General features: G+C 47.9%; 6 protein-coding genes across 6 annotated transcripts; 1 reads left to right on the top strand and 5 right to left on the bottom strand.

The window, feature by feature from the left end:
- Positions 1-141: 141 nt before the first annotated feature.
- On the bottom strand, positions 142-917 carry Pdw03_6098 (uncharacterized protein; the record flags this gene model as incomplete). The annotated part of the gene is made up of 2 exons (XM_014683099.1): positions 142-410; positions 521-917. 2 exons carry the CDS (start codon positions 915-917, stop codon positions 142-144), a joined length of 666 nt encoding a protein of 221 aa, XP_014538585.1.
- Positions 918-2,576: 1,659 nt separating this feature from the next.
- Positions 2,577-2,834, bottom strand: Pdw03_6099 (uncharacterized protein; the record flags this gene model as incomplete). The annotated part of the gene is made up of 2 exons (XM_066101248.1): positions 2,577-2,754; positions 2,812-2,834. 2 exons carry the CDS (start codon positions 2,832-2,834, stop codon positions 2,577-2,579), a joined length of 201 nt encoding a protein of 66 aa, XP_065958188.1.
- A 1,036-nt stretch (positions 2,835-3,870) lies between these two features.
- Positions 3,871-4,590, bottom strand: Pdw03_6100 (uncharacterized protein; the record flags this gene model as incomplete). The annotated part of the gene is made up of 1 exon (XM_066101249.1): positions 3,871-4,590. The coding sequence occupies one exon, from the start codon at positions 4,588-4,590 to the stop codon at positions 3,871-3,873; it is 720 nt and encodes a 239-aa protein (XP_065958189.1).
- A 2,074-nt stretch (positions 4,591-6,664) lies between these two features.
- Positions 6,665-7,515, bottom strand: Pdw03_6101 (inhibitor of apoptosis-promoting bax1 domain-containing protein; the record flags this gene model as incomplete). Its single annotated transcript, XM_014683100.1, has 2 exons — positions 6,665-7,172; positions 7,238-7,515. The coding sequence occupies 2 exons, from the start codon at positions 7,513-7,515 to the stop codon at positions 6,665-6,667; spliced, it is 786 nt and encodes a 261-aa protein (XP_014538586.1).
- Positions 7,516-9,124: 1,609 nt separating this feature from the next.
- Positions 9,125-11,214, bottom strand: Pdw03_6102 (Fungal transcriptional regulatory protein, N-terminal; the record flags this gene model as incomplete). Its single annotated transcript, XM_014683101.2, has 3 exons — positions 9,125-10,983; positions 11,062-11,092; positions 11,155-11,214. The coding sequence occupies 3 exons, from the start codon at positions 11,212-11,214 to the stop codon at positions 9,125-9,127; spliced, it is 1,950 nt and encodes a 649-aa protein (XP_014538587.2).
- Positions 11,215-15,735: 4,521 nt separating this feature from the next.
- On the top strand, positions 15,736-17,804 carry Pdw03_6103 (muc1 extracellular alpha glucan glucosidase-like; the record flags this gene model as incomplete). The annotated part of the gene is made up of 2 exons (XM_014674927.1): positions 15,736-16,042; positions 16,105-17,804. 2 exons carry the CDS (start codon positions 15,736-15,738, stop codon positions 17,802-17,804), a joined length of 2,007 nt encoding a protein of 668 aa, XP_014530413.1.
- Positions 17,805-18,479: the final 675 nt, after the last annotated feature.

An 18,479-nucleotide genomic window follows, 5' to 3' on the forward strand; every position in this document is an offset into this window, starting at 1 on the left:
CGATGACTTGATGGCGAAACCACGGGAGAAAAGATCTCTATTAAATAACCATCCTAGGAGAGACAAGGTCTGCCTGTCAACTACCTTGGCACCCAAAGAGCCGTGACCAATAGCGCTTTGAGCGAAGAACCATTCTCTTGATTAAGCCCTACATCCAGTTGGAGCCGCTCCAACAGAGTTGGGGTATACAGGTGTCTGTGTTCTATCCTCGCACTCGCAGAAATTGGTTTCCAAGGGAACGTTTGAGCACGCACTCGCCGGTGCGGTTGCACAGTAAGTGTTAGTTGATACTGAGGTTGTCATGCCTGCTGGACAGGAACTTGAGGGCATGCAGAAAGTGTCGGCAGTGGATGCGTCTGGGAGGATTGTCATGCTATACCATTGATCTTTGGCACAGGAGCATGAAACAGCTATAGACATACCCGGTACATTAGCTTCTTTGTCTACGTGCTGGGTTTAATCTGATGGACTACAGACTAAGGGGGAAACTGAACAAGGAAGACGAAGAGGAATGACTCACCACTGATAATAGTCGACTGTCCTCCCGCTAAGGTACCTTCATACAAGGTTGTGGTAGTCCAAGGAATCGCCCCATATGAGCACTCGGTTGTGATCCAGGATGCATCAAGCGGGAAACAGGTCGACATCTCCATGCAATGACCTGGGTGCCAAACTGAAGGGAAATATCCCTCTGAGCACTGGATCGGGGGCTCTGGTCTAGCGCAGTAAGATGTAGGAGTTCCCATCGTACAATCTTTCGTGTAAACAGCGGTCTGCCCGTCCGAACAGCTGAGCGATGCAGCCTTGGTGATTGTCGCCAGTGGCGCGGCTGTTGTCCCTGCAGCAGTCTGCTGGGGGAATGCTACGGCAGCAGTGAAGAAGAAAGAGAACAGAGCGATGACTCGAATAGGATCCATTTTTTTTAGCCTTTAGACAAGAGCGAAAGAAGCTATCAGGGGTTGTGAAGAATTGGAAGAGGTGCTTTTTGTCACTTTGAGAACCCGAGTCCAGGGTCAAACTTGGGTTTTATACCACTGCAGCAGGTCTCACTGCGACGGGTCTCGCAACAACAACGCGTTAGTCAAATGTAGGACAATCAAAGTTCGAATAGAATCCTCTTCCACATACGTGTGCCCAGCATTAGTGGGGGCGGTCTCTGAAAGCTCCAAAGAGACAAAGGGCTCAGCTCATAACGTCACTTCATGTAACCTTGGGGATTTTTGGTCCAAAAAAATCATTGGACACCTTGCTCTTCTATTTGGTTTCCCCTCGAGAAACAAGAATCAAGAAACACGGGAGGGTTTAAAAATAGTGTGCCCAGCGAGGCCCTCGGAAAACTTCCAACCCAAAGCCCCCCGCCCGTAGCGTCGGGCAGCCCACTCTTCGTATTCATGTTGAGGTGACTTGGACAATATTTGTTACGCCGACATTTGAAGTTCTCCATTTAGTTGCTGTTTGTAAATTTTAGATGGCTCCCTACTACGGCATCTTGTTTTCCCGTCTCAGATATGGCCCTATTGGCGATCTCTTTGACGTCGTGTCCCATTGATCTTATCGAATTTTCACACAGACATTGTATTGCCTTACTGCCTACACGGCTAGTGTAAGCTGATTGCTTTGGATGAGGAGATGGTGAGACATTTCTCGGGAAAAGGAATTGGGGTGAAACAATTGGCGAATGTTTCAATAGCGGCTGGGAATCAGATCTGCACAACCCTTAGATAGGACCTTGACGATAGTGTTATGACCAGGGAAGTCAAAGAGGAGGCTACTCCGTCCACTATAATCAAAGAATACACCGATGAGATATACCCTAATATTAGCTACAGCTGCTCCGTCGTCCCTCACTTTATTCATTGCGGGTGTGCATCTCAAGGCAGCACCTGAGTAGCCCGATAATGATGTAGCACATCTTAAGATAGAGAGTGACGCATCTTACTCGTCCTGTGATGGTCTGGAGGTCCAGGAAGAGAATGTCGTAGACTCCAGGTATGTTTCACCCCTGTCATGTTTTTTCTGCATACCTCTAGATGATAATGATGCTCACTCCGCTTCTGCTTGACCTTTGCTCTTGTGCTCTAGTATAGCCTGAACTATTGGGCCATAGCTCGCTTACTCCATTTGAAATAGGTCGCGTTTTTCGCTTGACACCGCCTCTCCATTCATAATGCCTACACCAGCCCTTTGCGTTTGTACAAAATAGGCCCACTCAATTTTGTTGAACTCTGTCAATGATTTGCTGATTGTCGTCTTGAGGCCACTAAATCATGCTGGAAATTCTCTTTTCCCGTGGCCTGCCAATTAATTCACCACATCTTTGGCCTTCTGATTCGTGAATCTACTTGTTGCCGCGAGCTTTTTTTACGCCGTCCCATATTTAGGCAGAACTCAGTTAGGCCAGGAAGTTTGGAGAATCGGTTGTCGCTACTCCCGCATCCCACTTACCACGATATGGTAATCACTCATCTTACTCCTCCAAGCGGCCCAGGTATTCATAGACCAGCTTAGCCTTGAGCGTCTCGCCGCCTTTGCGAACCTCGATCTGCCGGATCTAGCAATGCTCGCTGTTGAGCTGCTCAAACCCACCAGCCCGGTGGGTAACGCCATTGATGTCGAGGTGTTCTGTAGTCATGAGGATGGCCCTGGTGGTACCCTGCTCCCAGCCGTCGGCGAGCCATGTTGATGGAAGATAAGGTAGGGTTGACTCCGGTTGTGCGGCCGGCGACCTTGCCAAAGAGAGGGTGGTTGGCGTGTCTGGTCTAGTAATTGAGAAGGCGGTTCTCGGTGGAGCCTGGAAGGCCATATTCACACCTGGAGTCGATGGTGCGGTGCATCAGACCAACCTCGTCAACATATTGCTTGATGGTCAAAGGGATTGTTAGAGATACTAGAGATCTACGATGAATGTAGATGTAACTGGAAATCTCTTGATGCGTTGAGAGAGAGAGAAACTATCTACATGCTATGACTGAGACTAAGTACTGGGAGCAAACAGTGGGTGGTCACGTGACCTTCCAACACCCCCCACGACTAGCACTATTAGTCGAAAGCATAGTTTAAACAACCCCAATTCTCCATGTAAAAAACCAGTTTTTGACCTTCATTAACCCCCCATTTGTAGTATGCAAACCGTAAATTATCCATTCAGCGCGTTTTTATAGACCGTGAGGCCCATTTGGATGATCCAGCGCTTGAATAGCGTTTTGCCAAGGGGTTTTGTCAGTCCATCCGCTGCCATATCAGCAGTCGGGATCTTGACGAATTTAACGTTGCCGGCGGCAACCTCTTCGCGTAGCCTGTGAAAGCGGATCGCGATGTGTTTCGTCGCAGCATGAAATTCCGGGTTGGAAGCGAGAGCAATAGCTCCGTTATTATCCGCATAAATCGGGATTGGCTTCCTAAGAAACCCTTCAATTCCAAGTTCCGTAAGCAGCTGTGTTAACCAGATCGCCTCTTGTACTGCGAGGGATTCGGCAATGTACTCTGACTCTGTCGTAGAGAGAGCGACACAGGGTTGCTTTTTTGACGTCCAAGAAATAGCTCCACCAGCCATTTTGAACAAGAAGCCGGATGTGGAAAGTCCTTTCTCACTGTGTGGGCCAGCCCAATCGGCGTCACAGTATCCACATACAGCTGCATCTTGCATGCTGGGGTGAAAAGAGATCGTGAGTAACTTGGTGCCGGTGAGGTAGCGAAAAACACGTTTCAGGGCTTGAAAATGTACGTCGCTAGGATTCTTGGCATGTTTAGCCAGCTTAATAACAGCAAATGAGATATCTGGCCTGGTAGAGACCATTAACCAGATCAGGGTGCCGATTTTCGTCTGGTATTCATGTATCTGTCCCTTCGTTGCAGTGCCTTCGAAAGGGATCAAAGCTTGCTTCTCATCCATAGGCGTAACAACTTGGGGTTTTCATTAATGGCTTTCTTGAACTGGCATAGTACATATACCGAGTTTATCTTGCCATCAATAGATGTGAGATCACGAAGAGTTTCCTGGAACTTGCGTACAAACTCGCTAGCAGTTCCATTCTTAAAGCGAAGATCAGTCCACTTGGTATAGCGGGCGAATGAATGTTGATGGGATGTAACAGCGTACGTCGCACGCAGTTTCTTAAATGAGTCCCGTACATCAGTGTTTTGAGCGATATGAGAAAAAGGCTCTGGAGAGAGAGTGCCTCTTAGTAAGAGATTCGCTCTCGAATTGCACAGATCCCAGTTTGTACATTTCAAGTTATACTCTTTTCGGAGTACAATGTTTGACTCGATGACTTGCTTCACACGATCACGAATTTCAGCAACAGAGATGACAACTGTTGTAGTATGATCACCTGCAAGATCCTGAGCTTCTTCAATAAGAAGATTGCGAACAGCTTCAGGACTGGAGTCCTGATACTCGGGGATCTTTGGGATTGGGATCCCATTAGAAATCATGTATGTGTAGTAACGGTTGTTAGCTGCAAGAGCTATGTAGAGAGCGGTTTCCCAGTCTCTGAAGTTGGATTGTCCCTTCAATTTTGGGACGGCAGATGAGATGTCAATCTCATGGCTGTTGATGGTAAAGTCCTCAATATTGTATGAGGCCTGCATGACGTCTTCTTCCGCACCGATGTGCTCGTCAAGAGAGGTATGTGATTGGCTCGCTACAGCGGGTAGCGAGTGGAATGTGGGGTTCGACGGTCCGATTTTCGGGTTGTCGAGGGTTGTCGGCGACGTGATTTGACAGCGACGAGGTAGGATCCACCTACAATGGATGAAGATCCCAAGGGGTAGGCGAGGTGTTAATCTCGTCCAATAGGGTGATGAAAACTCTGGTTTGTGGGGTCAAAACGAGACCACAGAGGTTCCACAGTGGGGTGGTGCGACGCAGTACACCAAATGGGAGGAAAACCAGGGTTTCGAGTCTGTACAGTTATGTAGAGGACTCGAAAGCGCGAGGCTCATAACCTGTTAGAGATACTAGAGATCTACGATGAATGTAGATGTAACTGGAAATCTCTTGATGCGTTGAGAGAGAGAGAAACTATCTACATGCTATGACTGAGACTAAGTACTGGGAGCAAACAGTGGTGGTCACGTGACCTTCCAACAGGGATGCTCCCCACGTTGAGGACCTTGCGGGTGATCCAGTTCACACCCTGCATCTTGAGGATAGAGTCATATGAGTCCGAGAGGTGGAGGTTCTGCAGGGAAGGGTGAACTTTTTTGTTTTCTTTGGGGGAGCTTGTTTGCAGCTTGCTTTTTGTCCTTGCCATGCTCCACCAGCCGGTGAGATCATCAATGGTGATATTTCGTGGAGCCGCAATTCCAATTTGATTTAACTTGAAAGTTGAGGTAAACGATTTAAAACCAAGATAGACTTGTTGGATATTGAAAGGACTCGTAAATTGTGAAGTAATTGGTGGTTGTTATGATTTCTTACCCGGTGCACAGACATACATGTTACATAAATCCATTCCATTGTATTTCCTGTCGATGCTTTCCGAATCGATACAATTCGGAGCTCACGATGGTGAGGCTGAGCAGTGACAGGGTATCCGATTCTTTCTTAAGGTGGGGTATCGAGACGGTTGAAGACCAACACGGCCCCCAAGAGGAAATGTACGTTCGCGTTTACTCTTCGAACAAGTCAAACCTCATTAAACAAGCTTTTATCGACCCACTGACATGGACCCTGGTGTGGAATGAACAACACGAACCTAAAACGGTACCGGCAGACCATGCAGTCTCGTACCTAGGTAGGTATAGGGTGGTGGAATGTGGCTGGTGATGATTGTCATGCATATTTTCCTATTTGGGCAACCAGCACTGCAACCATCCTTAGAACTCCTTATGTTGTACTCCGTAGCGGTAGCGCCTACAACAATAACCGTCTCCACCTGGACACCTGCGTAATATCGCCGGTTTAGGTAACCAGAATATCACAGCCTTCTAAAGTTGTAGTCTCACTTGAAAGACTAACCCTGACCACTATAGGGCCCAACATACAGTACCGTAAGGGGACTGTTTTCTTTAGTGGGCCGGAGGTACTATCACCGTAAACTTCATCGGAGTCACCTTCCACTTAAATTCGGGTTAATTTTGACTTCCAAAATCGCAGCCTACGTAAGCATCACACGATGGAGAACTCCGTAGAGTGGAGAGGAGAAAAAAATGATCAGGCGGAGCAAGTGGAGCAGCATCGGTAGACTGCCAATAAGAGACGCGGAAAAGGTATAGCCTTCTTGTAGGCTTGTCATTGCAGCGAATAGAGCGAGAAAAAGGCAGCAAAAATTGGAGTTGTCCTAGATTCCATCCTCCAAACGGAGTACATGAATGAATATGAAATTCATGAAAATTCAGAGCTTAGAGAGGTGTAATCTTTGATCGATGGGCTGTGCAATTCGGCCCTGCTTCTGTGCTCAAATACATTGCTCATGTCTCTATGGACAAAATGTAACGACTGATGGAAGGAAGATAGAGAAAAAGACCAAGAAATTTATAAACTGCGCCTCATAGATGGTCGGCTTATAGACGGACAGAAGCTTTTCACTCCCATTGACAGTATACCTCTTCAACTCAGCTGCACTGACGGCTTTATCTCTTGGGGGCACTTTGACCCTTACTCCAAGGTTCTACTGCAGTAGGCGATGAAGATGTTCGTGACCCACACAACTCATTAGCATCACCCCCCCTCGGCGTCCGCAATGCGCTCCGCGGATGGATCGTTCGGCAGCGGCGCGAAACGCACGGTCGTATACATAATGGTGATGGCAATAATCTCCATGAGGACATCCATGACAAGATAGACGGTGTTATTGCCATTAATGGAGCTCCACAGTTCAGCCCCGGTTAAGTCGCCAAGGGCGCTGTAAAGCAGACGGACGAAGACAAAGGGCGCAGCGAGCCCCACGATGGCTAGGATGCGCACCTCACTTCCAAGAATAGCACGCTTGGCAGGATGGCGTAGTACGTCTTGCACCAAAGCAAAGTAACCGACGAGCATCAGAGTGAAACCGGCAAGGAAGAGGGCCAATGCGGCCCTGATGAGACTGTTGAGGTGGATGTCGTCTGTGGTTGCAGCTTTATGGAGAGCCCTATCGGTACCGACGATACCTAGAATCAGGCCCACCAGGGAGAGAAGTGAGATGCAAATCGCAGCCTTTTCAGGGAATACGTTTGCAGTTTTGTTCCTGTTGCGTGGTGAATCAGCACAAAGTCCGTGACAGAAGCAATTCTTTGAGATGAATGTACTTACACACGACCGACAAGGGCAACGCAGACGAGCATGAGGGGGGCCAATCCGGAAAGCTCACAGACGACGACGGACATCATGACATGAAGACCAGGATTGCTTAACGACACAAAGTAGGAAATGCTACCAGCTACACGCAGCAAAGAAAGCGTTGCAATAAAGCGCCATGTGCCTGCAGCTTTTAGGCCATGGTGGAAACAAAGCCAAATGGCGTAGACGGCGGAGGGCACAAAAAAGATGAATTGAACTATGGTGATGGCGGTGCGATATGATACAGTCATTGCGGCTATTAACGGTCGCACGGGTGGATAGAAGAGGAGGGAGGGAATAGAGATAGGTAAAAGAAAGTCACACATGGCTCATGAATTATGGTGATGTGAAGGCATCTTAAGCTTTAGAGGTTCACAACTGCATCCCATGAGCGTACCTATTTACAACCTATTTACAACTGCATACCTTAATGGGACTAGCGTGTGGTAATCCTTGTGGTTCCAAGGTTCAGCCCTGGAGTGATCCACGGGATCAGAGGCTCCGGTCATTGATTATGTCAGACTCTGTAACTAACTAGTTCATCTTCGCGCAGTTGATTGAATAGTGGGTATGGAAGTACCAAAATGTAATTTTCACTATGGGGGATCAAAATTAATTGTAGGTTTATGCGGCACCTTGCTAAACCACCGTACCATTTCCCACCTAACCAACACGCAGAGTTTTCACCACATTATTGCAGCCCAAATAAGTTAGAGACTTCGATCGGAAACAATTGATTCTATACTCTATATTATACAGCATTTAAATTTCTTTTTCAGAACTAAATTATCCCTACAAGTAAGTGGTGGTAGTAAAATTAATTTAACAAGCTCCGTGCTGCCAGATCAGGTGATCTTTGGGTGGCTTCACAATGGCAGATATGCAGTCTTCATATTTATAATTTCCCGGCACTTTACCATACAAAACAAGACTTTGAACATAGTACACAGTCAATTTGACGCTGACTATATAGGGTATGACGGGTTGTCCTTTCGGTGATGGAGTCGTCCTTTTAAACGCTCCTTTAACGCTAACCATTGAAGAGGGGAACGCTCAAGGCAGTATGCTCTCAGGCATACTGGTCGACTCAGCCCTCGCGGTTCAGCTTCATATCCAACTTTGCATACAAAAGAACCCAAGGGTACTGACCAAGAAGCAAATTGGGAGAAGTGCAGGAGTGTGTTTTCTCAATCAGTATATAACAAATCTGTGTCTAACTTACTACCTGCATCTCTCGCTCTCCATGCTTAAATAACGATTATTTAGATTAAAAGAAAGGACAGACAAGGTCAATCCGTAGTGGAGGGTAGAGTCCTCCACTACACCGTGTATTATGATATGACATGAGTAGTATTTAACACGCATGTACAATTCAACTAAGTAGTAGATTGTGTCTATTCCGATCGAAATTCCGCCACTTTGGATAACTAGAACACCTCAAAAATCTGTCGGTTGTTGATGCATTTGGTGGCGGAATGGAGATTAAGAGGTCAGGAAATAAGGCAAATTTTTCACTTCAGGATCGATGAGATATATGTAGGGTATTCGCTGAACAAAACACATCTCACAGAACCTAAAAAAAGGTCGATATTGGTGATTTCAAATAGACAACGCTTGGCTTGTCGTGCATCGAGCAAAATATGCCCTAAGTCCATTTTTGTACATTAAAACATGGGTCTATCACGAATTGTAACTGGTTTTGTTATTTGTCTCCTTATCGTCACAATATTGGAACGACGACCTCTCGCTTGATATCCGGTAGATTTCTGTCGCTGTTTACAAACGACCAATACCCGATACCTACGTACGTGCATAGGTAGATTTCAACACATGCAATTTATAACCAAGAACACAACTATCTCAGTGGGCGGGAAGCAGAAAGTCGCTCGGCGGCAGCATGGCACTAAGACGACCAACATCCTTCTCTATCATGTCGGCTAGAAAGGCTGCTTTCTGAATGCCCGTCTTAGAGCGGATAGCACGCAGGCGGTCTACAATCCAATCACGTGTCTCTGGTGTGTTGCTCGGGAGGCTTCCGGCAAGGTACAAGTACCAGACAATAAAGTACGCGCCCGAGGCCGGGACCAAGCGCGACGGGATGCCACTGGTGCTGCAGTCCATGTACGAGGCGCCAGTTGTGGCTTCATGCTGGATGAAGCCAAGCATTTGAGGTACAGACGCGAGGATATCGTCGCGCATTTCTGTCGTCGTGTGCAATGTCCTCTGTAGCAGGCTCGTATAGACGCCACCATGTGAGATATCGTGCGGTGCCCATGCAAGTCCCTCGCGTAGCAATAGGCAGTGGACAACCTGGTTCAAGATTATGCGGCACGCACGCATCCCGTCCCATATCTTGGCTATCCACACATTGTAGTAGATATGGTATTTTCCATGGAACACAAGGCGTGGATTCGCCATAGGGTCACTTACCGTCTTGAAACGCCAGCTCACCGGTAGGTCGGCGACGAGATTCTCGAGTCGCTGGCTTAGCTCGGCAGCGTGCGAGAGGAGTGTCTCCCACTCTCCGGCCAGGAAGGGCGTCTCATGTTCTGGTTGCACTTGGATGTACAGATTCATGACCTCGATGTGGATAGTACTTAGTATCCAAGACGGACTTTTGCTATTGAAGTTTCGCTCCATCTCGGCGCGCAAGTATCGTAGACGCGGCGGCACAGGCTGGTTGTATCGCGAGCATAGTGTGAGCACGTGGGAGACGGCCTCGCCGAAGATCTGAAGGCCCTGCTTCGTACGGAACTGGGACGTGCCGCGAAGCATCAGCAGGCTGGCAGCACCGTTGATGTGGCACTTCCACGCCTCGAGAGACTCATCCCCCGAGCAGGTGATGCTTTCAAAGAGTCCTAAAACCACAATGGTGAAGATGGCGCTGTCATTCTCGGCCACGCGGGGATCCAGAAGCGCCACATTGACCCTCTTGATAGCTTCCGTGTAGCTGGAGCCCGCCTTGCGCATAACGCTATCGGTGCCCGTGGTGCTGGCCAGCCCGGCGAGGCCTACTGCACGGATCGCTACGCGTGCCAGCTCCGCGTCTCCGCCTGGGCCGGCAAGTATGTTTCCGGCGTAGTTGAAGACGCCGGGGCACGGCCCAGAGTCTTTCAAGACATAGTTAGCCATGAAGTAGTTTATCCCTAGCTCTTCGAGGCTCTGAGAAGGCACCGTAGAGCATATCGGCATCGATAGAACGTGGCCATCCAAGTCGAGGCTCGGCGTTGAAGATTTGCCGTAGGACGACGACAATAATACGGGCATAATCTGGTCTGGCTCCCATAGAGTAAATGTGCCGTCGACCAACATGTCCATCTGATCTGGCAGAAGTGGGCTATCGTCGTTCGTGATGTTATCAATGAGATTTTCTACGACGTCTGTGCATGCGGGTGCAACGCTGTCATTGTAGTCCTTTCCATTTTTACCTTGCTCCTCTTCGTGGGGAGTTGCTAGGCAGTGCGGGTGGTTGTCGTTGTCGTCGTACTGCGTGAATCCGCTCGCCGAGTCATTATACAATAAAGCCGGTGGTCTTAGCCCCACCAGCGACTGCTCAAAGGAGGCGGGTGACAATTTGCCAGATGTGCATTGGCTAGAGGGTAAAGTCGTACGCCGTGTCTTACGAGTGCGAGCGCGGTCGATGACCCGGGTCGTCTCGTCGCGGAAGATTAGGCTTGATGCATCGTGGTAGCCTGGGCATTTCTGGCCTTTCCGACGGCCTGGGATGTGGGGGAGACGCGGTGAGTTGTGGGGGCTCGTATAGAATGAATGCGGAGCGGGGGGACATTGCAACATACACTGTCCGCAGGATGGAACCGCTTTGTCGCACTAGAAGCAGCGGCTGGTCAGTGATGATACGACGAGCCATATGTGATGAACAAGGCACGCACTCGTCTTTTGCTGGTGCGACAAAGGGCGCAACTCGCCGAAGGGCGCCCGCAGTATACCATGGCTGAATCTCGATACCTTTAGAGCGAGCCCAAGCGAGCAAGGCAAATACTGTGGTACAATACGGAACGGTATGGCCAGGTAAAGTAGCAAAGTCGGGCTGTCTTTCCCCAGTTTTAGAGTCGGTGTATGTGCCGCGCGGGCGCTACCTAAATTTTGTGATTTAAAGATCTGGCGCAAGTGGGTGGGGCAAGATGGACTAGATGTGTCGAAACCAACGGTACTACACGGAGTGCATGGTTGAAAACTGGGTGGAATACCCGGAAAATCCACGGACCGCTATGATGGTGTGGCTCACATGAATTGCTGTGTTAATTTGAGTCAGCGTTGTCCGCATAGATTGGGAAAAGAGCGGATTTTATGATTTGGTTAGTTATGTTGTAAAGAACTTGGAGTATTTTTCATATCTATTGGTAATTTCATACAGTGTTGAAACCATAGATTTCTTTCAAGAAAGACCAAGTACGGTACGGCAGCCGATTTGCACCAACGGATCTCGGATTTGAGACCTGGCCTCTGATTGGTCGAGAGAGCAACCGGTCACATGACCATGGTAGGATCAGTCATGTGACTACGGGTTCGTGCTTATGGAATCCCTAACGGATGTTGGGGCCTTGTATAACTAGTTACAACATAACTAACTACATGCCGCTGCCAATGACCAACAGATGTTCTGTTTGTCCTCATCATCTTTTAGCCTAGCGGGTTAATGGTCTTGTGTAATCTATCAGGAGTAGCGGCCTGATTTGTCTACGGGATTACACTAGGCTAGCTATTTCACTAGGTGCTAAACTAGTCTAATCCCAGAGTGTGGAGAACCCAGGTATACATAATGCACCACTGCAACCAAGTCAATTTTCCATGAATTGACTTCGTTATGACCTTTTGGTCTAATAGGCAACTGATTGGAGTAGTAGTGGCCGGCGGATCTCACACGAATATAGCAATCTACGTTATTTATCTGCTTCTGGAGAGTTAACCATATGTAAAGCTGGTAAATACTACATTCAGGGGGGGTTTTGGGTCTGTGTTTAGCAAACTGCTCGAAGCGGCTGATTCACCAGTTCGGAGATCGCGCCTTCCGAGACACACCACACTACAGCATGATGTTTTGATGTTCGACAAAGCTAGGATTTGCCTGCACCGTGACTATTATAATTGTTCCCACTTGTGGTCTCGTCTTTTCCGACTTACATTCTTCGGGAAAATTACTCGAAAGTCGAAGGCAGTATTTGGCAATAGCAAATTGTGCGTATGGTGCAGGTTCTATCATCTAGACGGTTGCTTCGTTCGATCTCGAAAGTCAGGTTAAGAAAAAGCATCAAGACACTTTTCAAGTACAATAACAAAATCGGTCCTTTTAACGGTCAATTCTCACCGTTTTATTTAACCTTCTAGTCAGGCAAAATTCTCTGCATGGCGCTAGCCATCTCTTATAGAAGAAGTTCAATCGTTCGTGAAGGCTGATCTATAGTGCCGTCCTTTATAGCTTGTGCAAATATTCTAGTAGGCTTATTGGCGCCAGAGCTATTGTTTTTTTGCGCAAGATAGAAGCAAACCCCGCTAGGCCGCCTAGGGTAACTAAACATTTTGGACCGATGTACCAACATCGACGCCTATCAAGAAACTAGCAAGCTGTTACCCAAAATTTAATGGTAGCTTGGAAATTCGGAATGTATGTCCGATACCCCATCATACAAAACGGGTGGGGTTGCTTTCGAGGGCCAGAACTTGAGTGTTCAACCGGGAAAATTTATCGGTCTTATTAGCAGCTAGCGGATTCAGGATGAACACCATGATTATTCTCATAGAGGGGTTCTTTGACCCCGAAGCTAGACAGGGATTGCATGATAGGAAAGTGACTACCAAGTTAGTTGTCTAGTAATACAGGGATTAACTTGTCCTAGTTAATCAAGAGCCAATGCTAACCCAAGAAATCATTAGCGAGAAGAATACCTAAGAAACAAACGACGTGGATGGTTTCGAGGAGAAATCACAAATGCACACAATGACGCCAATACCCACGAGTTCATCCACTCTCTACTGCAAGTCACCCCTTCCCATTTAGACACTTTTCTACCTTCTGTATTTCTAAAACTTTTGATTATATTGAAACGAATTTATGCTAACTTTCAGCTCAGTGACAGCTTCTCGACGCTCATAGAGGCGAGGTGCGGTACACTCCCGGCAGGCAGCAACAACGAATGTACGTTTCGCGACGGCTTTTTCGCGATTTACGCATTCACCTCCTAGATGAGGCAAATATACACTGGACTTGGTGTTTGAAAGGTCGCTCATGATGCTCTGAAGGCGGCGGCTCAAGGCCGAAAGACGGCCACCGTTGAGCATCGGATAAGTATTGTGCAAATGTTTGGAGAGGCTGGAATAGAAAACGCAAATGAGATTCAACATAATAGAGTTGGACATAGCAAAGAAAACGTAAATCATGCATGTGATCGAGATTAAATTCATGAGGCAGTGCTCCGTACGTCTAGATCAGATCCCTTCGACTAGGTCCAACGCTCTTCGTTTCACTCCTTTCTCTCGCTATTTACAAACGCTGTGTCGGTCTATGCACAATATATGTACGATTAAAAAAAATCCCGTAAACACAATAGTAATTGGTGCTAGTCAAGCTTTTAGTCCCAATCGGGAAATTCCATAGTAATCGGAAATTTTCTCAAGGATATGATTTCCGGAGCCGATGGACTTGTGAAGTCTTATTTGTACTCCGAATGATTATTTCCAAAGACTTCTCAGCCACATTTAGTTTACAGGGCAAGGGAGAAGTGAACAACATCACGGCGTCGCAAAGAAAATCTTAGGGATTGTGGTGACATGATTGCTAATGCAGAGGAGGAATAACTAGTTATTTAGTTAACTAGTTATTTGAAGATATGGGCTATTAGATAAGAACATAAAACATCAAAGCATAAGAGTGTGTTGTGGAAGCTTTACGGAGAAGAAGTTAGACGGTTTTACCACAAAGATTTTTGGAGGGGCCCACATCCACTATGATGATGATGATGATGAATTCATTGACCCGATTTAGCTCGCTTTACATACATGCTGCTATGCGGGGGTTGCGTCCCAGAGCCCGCTCCCGACGATAAATGGTGGTGCATTCCCAGTATGCAGATCCACCCTGTGAGCAGGACTCGATTTCTCGAGGTCCTGCCACCTGAAAAGTAAGGCCACAAACCGGCCGGCGTAATGCAAACAAGACAAAAGAAATAATGTAAAGAAAGTCAATCCATCTGCCCGGTGTAGATGGTTTCCCGTAGTCCCCGCGGGCGCAGAGTGTCCCCTTCTTTCTCTGCAATGCACCTTCCACTTCTTCACTTCTCTACCTCCACTTCTTCATCCAGCTCCCCGAGTCACCGAGTCCCTGTATCCCCAGGACTGCCAGGTCTACTTGCTGCATCACTCCGGCAGGTCGAACACGAATAGGTTCGGGTCATGGCGCCATGCTTCTTCGTCTTCATCGGCAGCGTGCGTTGTTCTCCATGTGCGTTGGTGTGAGGTGACCTCGGCGGACCTGGCGCCCGGCCACTGTGATGTGTTCCCTGTTTCTCCAACATTCGCAGTGTCTTGGGTTGGTGCCCACATCCACTACACAGGTACTCCCGCACTCAGAAAAGAACTGATTTGATTGCGAGAAGGATTTAATTCAACAGATTAAATGCAACATTTCCGAAGAAAATGAGAAATTTTTATGAAGCAAAAATAAGCCCTATCGACAGTTTACAGCCTGGTAGTACGCAGACGTATAGCGCTCAGGGCTCAAAACTCCGTTTAGGAAGGGGTTTTAAGCCTGAACGCCTCTATTGGCACCTCTTTCTATACCACTCCATGCAATTTTGTATGTTGTAAATAAGACTTTAATGATTTTTAGGTGATGGGTGATATCTAGCCTCCCTAAGGGCTTCGGAAAATCTTTCCAACTTTATGATTGAGATCTATTTATTTCTGGCTTTGAGAGATGTTAATTTCCACTACAAAGTCATTTTTATTAAGACTAATGTAAAGGATTCAAAATTGAGATGACTGCATTTGGATGGTGTGAAAAGCTTCACATTATGCAGCGCCAGTAGAACCACTGTGCTTTGATTAGTCAGGCGTACGTGATAGAATTCAGATATTGGAATTTTTCTGCCGTTCTGAATCGAGCCATCAGGGCATCAGCTCCTTCCTAAAGGGGAGTTTGAACCCTGAGTGCTATATGTCAGTGTACTGGTGGTATGATCCGGCTGAATGCGGAACAAAAGCGAAATTATAGGAGGTGCTGACGGCCAGGGCTGAAACACTGTCTCGCGGATGAAGACCCCAATCTGTTCGAAACTACTATAAACCAGACAGGGGTTCACTGATCCACTTTCAGTACCCACTTGTGGGGATGACAACCCCTGATTTCCAAATTCGAATTGACTTGCAAGAAGTTCCTCGAAGTAACATGGTATATTAAAAGGTGCCGGTCCATCAATAGGCATGGCAAACAAACAGCAACACCGACCACTCCCAACATGCGTGGGAATTTCATTCTTTCTTTGCTTTCTGCGGCGCTGGGCGCCAGCGCTGCTGTTTCTCAGTCTAACCTCAAGGCCCATGTCGATGTGCTGGCACTCGACTACGCCTTCAATCCTGTGAAGGCGGCGTACTGGACTGGATATCCTCATCACCGCCGTACTCCTTTTGCGGTGTCGCCGGATGGGAAATCAGCCTACATTGCCTATCTTGACTCTAGTGCCACAGACGTTCATGTACAGCAGCTGGACCCTACTACTTTTGCTGCTACTGGCACGACTGTCACCGTCTCTGGTGGAAAAGAAGGTGTGTCGCCCATTCAAATATAGCCCAAAGAAAATGCGGATCCACTAATACGTATAACATAGCTGGAGGTCTTGTGGCACACAATGATGGATTTGCCCTTCTTACCAACGAAGCATTGCCTTCTGGCACCACCAATGCACCTCCGAGTGGGACCCCTGTTCCCGTGCTCTACCGCTACACCTCTGGAAAGCAGACATGGAAGACCTGGCTGGGTGGACCTGGTGTGCACGAGTCCGAAGGACTTTCTGCCTCTCCCGATTTGAATGGAGATCTCGTCTACTCTGAGAGTGCACAGCTTTACGGCGCATATTTTGTCGTGACTGATTATACTGGTGACGCTTCCGGCCATTTTGGTGACAGTGTCGAGTACATCTCCGCTAGCGGAAAATTGGAATCAATTGCTGGCGCTAGCAGTGCATGGGGCTGCAGCCACAACACCGGCATTGCATTCGAAGCAGCTGACGACGCTCCTTTCGCGGGTATTTGCGCCGAAGACCAGGGTGCCATCTGGTTAAATACGAAAACCCAAGGAATGTCAACCGATGGAATTAAAATCTCCAACGAGAACACTACTAACGGTGCGTCTGGTGAGCCCATGGGTGGCATGTCTGGCAGCTACAGTGTGTTGGCTCGGTTTGCCGATACCACGAAGTATATCTTCGCCTGGGTTTCTCGCGGCGCAATCGATGTGACGGAGAACGCGTGGATGGGAACCGGCTATACGAACGTGCAGAATCGCACCAACGGCCGCAATGTTGCCATTTCTCTTTTCTCTGACAAGTATACCAAGGTTGGTGCCCAGGCCACATCGGATGTGGGTGTTGAGGATGGAGACAGCCAGGTCAATTGGGTGACCTCAGGATCGAACGATTGCTCAAATGCTCACGCTGCTACCTTTGGAAATAACAATGCCCTCGTCACCTGGGAGGAGATTTCGAACCCGACTTGTGACTTCATTGCCATGGGATGCCGTGGTATCTTTGCTGGAACCTACTTCCAGCAAGTTGACTCCACCGGTTCGAAGGTTGGAGAGCCTTTCAGCGCTAACGATGTTTACGTTGCCGGTGACATGGTCACCATGTCAGATGGTAGAATCTGCTGGCCCTATGTCAACATGATTTGGGACCTCTCACAGCCCATTGATGACTCCTCGTCCTCTGGGGCTGTCAAGAAGATGAGCATCGCTTGCATGGCACTCGATGGTGCAACCGGTTTCTCCACGACCGCCGCTACTAGCGCCACAAGCAGTTCGACCGCAAAGGTCGCCGTTAACAAGAGTGCGAGTGCAGTCACTAAGGCCGTCTCAAGTGCGACCACGATTCAACCACAAAGCAATACCTCTGGAGCCACTTCAAGCGCAGCCACCATTGACGCCACAAGCCAAACCACTAAAGCCGTTTCAAGCGCAACCACCATTGACGCCACTAGCCAGACAACCAAAGCTGTAGCCGAGGCGTCAAATGGCGGTGTCGCCGCGATCGGAGGGGGATCTGGGAACGCATCGAGCAGTTCTGTGATAGAAATTCCAATGGCTGCCACTAGCGCCACCGCAAGTGCAATCCCTAGCAGCAGTCCTACTAGAATTGCCAGTGCAACCCCCAGCGGCACTCCGACTGGAATTGCCAGGGGCCACGGACGGAAACATGGCCACGGCTGGGGTCACCATGGCACGGAACACCACAGTTCGGGTCACCATAGCTCGAGATTCGATGAGGTCCCTGAGAGCGAGCGCCAGCTCGGTGGAGCTTGCAAGTCGCAGTAGATTGCGCCGTTTACCACTAGAAATCCGAATCTAGCTATCTTTCAATTCTTGCATGTCAACTTCATGGTCTTGCACGAACGACGTCTTTAGGATGAGAAGAACCACGAGCACACTTTTAATCAAGTTGATTGGGTATATCTCCCGCTGGCTATAAATTTCAATGAGCTATTTTTGAGAAAAAAAAAAACTCTTTTTTCCCAGATTTAATTTATGTTCTATCTCGCTGTAAAGGATGAAGTTCCTTATAACTAGACTGCGACATCGTCCGTCCATGGGCACTAGGAAGTGTCCACGACTCATGGGCCTTTTAAAATGTTACGCCTATCGCCCACTGTTGTGTAATAATAATGCAAAAATTACCCTATCAGGCTATTTTGTGTATATAATCGGTTCTTGGCAGTATCCACTTTCCTGAGAGAGCCTATTTATATCTTGGCGACGGCAAAAGTGTCTCCACTTTAGTAGGTGTTATCGCAGTCTACTTGTAACCTAAGAATAGGGTTTATATAATAGTGATCCATTAGCCGAATATATGTTGTAGGCATATAACCGTACCAAGCGCCCAACCACCCATCCTAGGTAGTTGGTGTGCCCCACCAAACGCAAAATTTTCAATTTTCAATTTTCAATTTTCAATTTTTAGGGCTTAGGGCTTAGGGCTTAGGGCTTAGGGCT

Source organism: Penicillium digitatum, chromosome 6, assembly GCF_016767815.1.
Source record: "Penicillium digitatum chromosome 6, complete sequence".
NCBI classification, from domain to species: Eukaryota; Fungi; Ascomycota; class Eurotiomycetes; order Eurotiales; family Aspergillaceae; genus Penicillium; species Penicillium digitatum.